The 6665-nt window shown below is 37.6% G+C and overlaps 1 protein-coding gene across 1 annotated transcript in view; it reads left to right on the forward strand.

Moving 5' to 3' along the window:
• Positions 1–5544, forward strand: part of LOC107290777 (cytosolic 5'-nucleotidase 1A) — an 8967-nt gene extending 3423 nt beyond the window's left edge. Inside the window, exons 3-7 of the mRNA XM_015819693.1 lie at positions 234–401; positions 1399–1528; positions 1989–2111; positions 2953–3131; positions 3957–5544. Coding sequence (XP_015675179.1) covers positions 234–401; positions 1399–1528; positions 1989–2111; positions 2953–3131; positions 3957–4271 — 915 coding nt within the window. The 3' untranslated portion in view covers positions 4272–5544. The remainder of the gene's footprint in view (positions 1–233; positions 402–1398; positions 1529–1988; positions 2112–2952; positions 3132–3956) is intronic.
• The last annotated feature ends 1121 nt before the right edge of the window (positions 5545–6665 follow it).

A 6665-nucleotide genomic window follows, 5' to 3' on the forward strand; every position in this document is an offset into this window, starting at 1 on the left:
ATATATATATATATATATATATATATATATATATATATATATATATATATATATATATATATATATATATATATATATATAAAATTAGCTTTCTGAGTACAGTGCTGGATCACAAGCACAGATGGTGTAATGTGATGATGAGAAAGACATAAAAGAGGAGAAAGTACAAGCCTCTTTCTCTTCCTTTCCATCTCTTTAATATTAGCTAAGTCAATGTTCTTGAACATCTCCAGAAAGATCCAAAGGAAGCCTTGGTTATTGCTGTGACGACCAGGACCATTTTCAATTTGGAGAGAGAGCATGAAATTTTCTTGACAAAGGGCGAAGAGGAATATGTGAAACATCAGCAAGCAAATGAGAACAGCCCCTTGGAGCCGGGAACAGCTTTTCCTTTAATTCAGGTTAAAAAAAAGGGGGGGGGGATTTCTCTTAACAAGTTATTTGTATGAAGTACACATTTTAAGTTTTAAAGCGAGTCCTCATCCAATACTCATGTACTAAATTAAAACATAGAATAAATGCAGAAGGGACATTGTAATTGGGAGTTTTTCACCAGCAGTGATTCTGGCTTGATCGCAATTTTTATATCCATATGTATGAAGATAATCAAGTTTTTGATTAGTGTTCAGTTTTTCCCTCTTTTGCCCATTAATTGTAATTCTAATGTATACTCCATTTTTCTAAGAAATAACTTCAATTGTTAGGTATTCTTTTTATGATGAAGTTACAGAAAACTTATGGGTATTTTATAATAGTCTTGTTTATAAACAAAAGCTGTTCACAAGGTATGATTAAAAAAAAAAGTCAAAATGTTGACTTGCTTATTTTTTATGTGGGTTGCACATGTATCACATAACAATAGATGGGGAACTTTGATCTCACAGTTGTGGCTGCAATCTTGACATTTTTGACCACGTTCTGCAAAGAATCATCTATTGCTGTTCAGGGTTTTTCCATCTTCAGAATTCGCTCCAGATCATTAATGTGGACATATTGTATTGAATGTATGAACTTTCAAACAATTGCTACTACATTTAAAATGTCATTTTTGCAGAGTGGCCATATATGGTCTTGCATTCAGAGAAACCTATAGTAATGCATGTCCCAAAGGTGCTTTTTCAAAAGGTAACTGGACTTTCTTTGTTTTTTCCCTTGAAGACCATTGCACTTCTCATCCAAGAAACTTGTTCATGAATTGAAGAAGCTTCTTGGATGAGAAGTGAAACAGCTTCTTCATGAATGGAAGAAGCTTCTTGAATGAGAAGCAAAATGTCTTCATGGAAAAAAACAAAGAAAGTCCAATTACCTTTTGAAAAAGCACCTTTGGGGCAACCATGACCTGGATGACTGAGAAGCGCCATAGACACATAGTAATGCATCTCTGCCTGCTCCTTTCAGGCGTTGCAGTTTGTGAACAAGAAACTTCTTGAAAGAGACCCCAAAGAAAAGAGCCTCTTTGATGTCATTGTTCTCTCCAATAACACTCCACAGAGTGGTATGCGAATAATCAACAGCGTGAAACATTATGGTAGGTTGCCTGTTTGAGTTGGTCACCCAGACTTTGAGCCAGTTATTTTCTTTCAGTCTCCCAGAATTGTTGTTGAGAAAATAGGAGGAGGGGCTGCTATGTATATACCTTGAGCTGCTGTGGTATATCAATCTGGTTTAATAAATATAACTGTGTAACTTTAATATCCTCATATGAGGGAAAACACTGAGTTTGAGAATTAGCTATTCCTCTGCCAACTCCATTTTTTTTAATCAGTTATGCACAGCCAAGGAGCCCTTCTCTTCTTTCCCTATAGTTTCAAATGTGTTCTTGCACCATTTCAATCTCCTTTAAGAAAAAAGCTCTGGAGGAGCCAGCTAACCACTCCATAGTTTTTAATAGTTGGATTGCACAAATGGGATTGTGATATATCTCTTTGCTGCTTCAACCTCTGTTTGTATTCCTCCTTTACCATCCTTATTTGTTCCTGGATTTTAAGGTTTGGAAATCTCCAAGTTTTGCTTTGTCAGTGATGAGGATTCTACCCAATATTTGAAAACCCACAATGTGAAACTTTTTCTCTCAGCTGACCCAAAAGATGTGTGCAACGCACTTCAGAGAGGTTTGTTCTTTTGTATTTTGCATTATATTTTGTTGCCATCTCCCTGATTATGTCCTGAGTTGAATATGCCTCCTCCATTATAGCCTATCACAAATTCTGAAAGGGCCTTCCTGTGAAAATCCTCCGTGCTCCTCCAAGATCATGCCAACAAGGAACAATATCTCCTCTGTGTTGGCTTTTCAATGTTGACATTCTGTCAGTGACTTATATCAGGTTGTTTTGTAGCTTAAACCCTGAGGGCAGCAAGTAGTGTTAGATGCACTCAATCCCAGTTGGTGTCACTGTTTAGCAGTGCAGGTTTTTCTGAAATTGGTTGTTATCAGGGAAGTAAGTCTATTTCTCATGAAAAAGGAATAGGCATTTTCTGTCATGCTGTTCAGGTATTTCAGTAGAACCATTACAAGCACGTTGTAAAGTACATTGATCTAGCACATTCTTCTCTAACTTGGTGTCCTATTTGACCTGCAACCCTCCCAGAATTTCCAATCAGTTGAGAATTCTGAAAATTCTACTTCTTGTAAAAGGGGAGAAGATAGGTTTTGAGGCCAAGGAAGGCTTTCCTGTCTCTCTTCGCCTACTCTGTGGTGCCTCTTAAGGAGAACTTTGATGACAAGAAAAGTTGTCAATCCTGGCCTCAGAAACATATGATGATTTGATGGCTTCTCCTGAGGGGTTCTATGCAGTCATAAAACATTTTAACCATTTCTGCTTCGTGCAAATAAATAATCCACATCATCTTCAGGAAAATCATATAATGATAAGGAGTGACTTCTTAAATTGGGACAAGAGCCAAAATGTCTCGTCTGTACAGGCAAGGTAACAAAGTCTATTTGCATTGCAGGAGTCTCAGCAGCCCTCATCTTTCAGCAGGAGATACAGGCTCCTAGAACCCAATTACGAATTGTCTTTGATGGTGATTCTGTACTCTTTTCGGATGAGACTGATCGTGTCTTTCATGAGAAAGGTCTTGAGGAAGCGGTAGAATATGAGAAAAATATGGAAACTGTACCCATGGGAGAGGTAAGGTTGCCTACATTCCCAAGAAGATATTCCTATCTTCTCTCTTCTCTCCAAGGGTGATACCTAAATAAAGCAGTAATTGGTTTGCCCCTCCCCCAACACTTCTTCCCAATACCTTCTCACTGCTGTTGCTGATCTTTTTAATGGCTACCTCACTCCAGTTTTCCCATGTCTTCCCATCAGCTTGCCCACCCCCTGGTCTTTCCAGTGTCTTCCTGCCACTGCTACTAGACTTCATGTCAGCCCACTCCTACCTTCAACTGTGTGTTTTACAACAATTGTAGAAATGGTATTTTTCATTCAGTTTAGCAAAGAATAACAAAGGATGTGTAACTTTAAACTTTTAATATAACTTTTAAAAAAAATTCGCAGCTGGTTAAACCAAAGTGAGCTGTCTGCATAATACCTCTGCTTTACCTTCCCAGGTGCCAATTCAATTCAAAGGCTAACTCATGAGGAATTTGTTTTAGTGCATCTATTTATGTTGACAAAGCCGCCTTCTATATGTTTGTTACATAATGCATTAATAGTTATGAAAATATTACTGAACTGAGCTATCAAAATACAATATAAAGTTCTTCCATATTGGCTAATGGATGGATTCAGATTCGCTACTTTACTGAATTGCCTTCATGACCAACCCTTATTGTTAATAGGCTAAAGTAAGATCCCCATGTTGATCATAATTACTAATTGTAAAATAAAAAAAACAATAGAGCTTATTTGTCCATCTCTGAGTAGAATAAATGGGTCTTCAGTTTTGCTCTCCAGCTGTCTGCAAAATAATACAGTACCGTTCTTTCTGCTTCCTGCCGTCTTTTCCAGGGCCCCCTGAAAGCCTTTGCTTTGCATCTTGGGAAGATGCGCAAAAAGTTTGGTCAAGAGGATTCTCCCATCCGTATCTATTTAGTGACTGCCCGCAGTGGCCATGATATGGGCATCCGGATCATCAAAACCCTTCGGGAATGGGGACTGTCGACTGATGAAGCCTTCTTCATGGCTGGAGCTCCAAAAGGTCCTATCCTCTCCAAGATCCAGCCCCACATCTTTTTTGATGATAATTTTCACAACATCAAAGGCGCTCAGGATGTTGGCATACCCTCTGCATTGGTCCCTTATGGCTGTCAGACGGGATCATAGGGTCACAGTGTTCTGTCAGTTAAGAATACCAATATTTCTAAGTACAGTAAAAGGGATACAAACAACCTTTTAAATGTACAGTGAGAAATGTTTAGAATAAATTACATTTATAGAAAATAGGAAGTGACTTTATCTGATCAGGGTAAAGTTCTTATTGAAAAAAAAAAGGGGGGGAGGCGAAATCAATGCTTAACATGTAGCAAATTGGTTCTTTTATTTGCCTGTGCATCTTATTTTCCATTGATGACATTTGGAGATTCTGTATTATTACAACAAAAGCTCATTCCGAACAAAACATTCTGGAGTTCTTTATTGTTCGGGAACATAGAGAAAAGCTACTTGCCTGGGACAGACTCTGCTTTCCAAGTGGAATTACTGTAATCATAACAATTCCATTCCAGCACCTCCATGAAAAATTAACTGTTCTCGCTAACAGCTTAAGTTCCCACGTGGTTGCTCCTGGTGACACCGATTTGCTGCAGGTCTTATAAAGAATGGGCTTTTCTCGTTTCTGGCTGTTTTAATCCTTTCACGCTGTTTGAATTGAATGTATCTGCTCCTGTTCCTGTATTCTGTAGGTCTTCCAGCTCCATTCTTTCCATCTGTTTCCAGATTGAGCTACTGAATTATGGCAGCAAACCAGTGGTTTGGCAGAAAAACAGGGGGATGTTTAAACCCTGGCGTGAGTTTAGTTTATCAGAAACCATCACCACCACATCTGCAATTCCCTAAAAAAACCTCTCCCCAACCCCCAGAAATCCATGCCCATCATGTTGGTGGCGTAATTTTATTTTGTGATTGTTGCCCAAAGTGACAGCCACTTCGCCCTTTAGCAACTTCCTTGGAAATAATTTCACACGAGACCTTGAAAATTGTCTACTCTTCACACGCAGGGAAGAATTTTAAAAAGTTGAGAGTGAAATTCTGAAGTAGATTTTTTTTTTAAAAAAAAAAAATCAAACTTAAAGAAGAATTTGAACTTACTTTAAAATGATGACTTTCTTTAGGCATATGTTATTCGTTTAAAGATATTAGAAAATGGAGCTTAAATAATTTAAATAGTTCTAAGCGTCAACATCTTGCCTAATCTTGGAGAAAGCTAAGCAGGATGACTTACATATAAATCACTTGTTACCATCTGATAATGACTCTGGTTCCATTTCATTTTTGTAATTTTGTAGTTTCTCCTATATTCTCCTATATTTTTACATTTATTTTTATTATTGTCAGTCCTATTAAACTGAATAAAATCACTACTGAAACGGTCAGTAAATGGATGGGATGGTAATTGTTCTGTTCTTCTGTAATTAAAAGGCATATTGTGACCATTCCTGCAGCAGGAGACCCTGGTAAGAGTAATGCACTCCCTTGCATTACTCCAGTATAGACTACTGCAATGCATTGTGCACGGGATTGCCTTTGAAGACTAATTTTTAAGACCCCTGGTGACACAATGGTAGAATGCAGTATAGCAGGCTAACTCAACCCACAGCCAGGAGTCAACGGGGCTCAAGATTGACTCAACCTTCCATCCTTCTGAGGTTGGTAAAATGAGATGCCGGATTGTTGGGGGCCATATGCTGACACTGTAAACTGCACTGAGAGTGCTGTAAAGCATTATGGGGCAATATATAAGTCTAAGTCAAGGATCTTCAAACTTGTTCCTTTTATGACTTGTGGACTTCAACTCCCAGAATTCCTCAGCTAGCGTTCCTGGCTGAGGAATTCTGGGAGTTGAAGTCCACAAGGCATAAAAGGGCCATGTTTGAAGACCCCTGGTCTAAGTGCTAATACTATCGCTATTACTCAGAAGCAAGCATTAGTGAAAAATGCAGTGACCCACTTGCTGATAGGTGAGAGCCATTCCAACCATGAAATTTTGATTTTGTAGATGCTGAATTGGCTTCCAGTGGGCTTTAGAATAAAATGTAAAAAAAAAAAAAACCTTCTTTAGCACTCTCATTTTTGCATAGAACTGACCCCTCTCAAAATACATTCTGTACATCTGCTATATGTAGGCAAGCTGATAAATTTAAAGGTTAAATATTGTGAATTTGAGTATAAGTGCTTCCAAATTTCTTAAATAGATAGCTCATGCTAAATATCAGATGTGAAAAATGTATCTTCTGCCACTTATTTTGCAAGAACTTACTTAGGTTTTAACATGTGATGGTTGTGTAATGGCAACACACATATCTAGTTTAAAATAACTGTCAGTGAAGGGAATTAACTTCTGCATTAAAATTATGTTGTTGACTGTGCAACATTTTTATACCAACATGTATACTGATACTGATAATTATGAACTCTTCATAAAGGAATAGTTTAATACTTAATATAATATAAAGAGAATACTTTAATAATCGACTAAAACTAGTGCTTGCAAAAAATGCA

This window comes from Protobothrops mucrosquamatus, unplaced genomic scaffold (genome assembly GCF_001527695.2).
Source record: "Protobothrops mucrosquamatus isolate PMUCROS unplaced genomic scaffold, P.Mucros_1.0 scaffold968, whole genome shotgun sequence".
Classification (NCBI taxonomy): Eukaryota; Metazoa; Chordata; class Lepidosauria; order Squamata; family Viperidae; genus Protobothrops; species Protobothrops mucrosquamatus.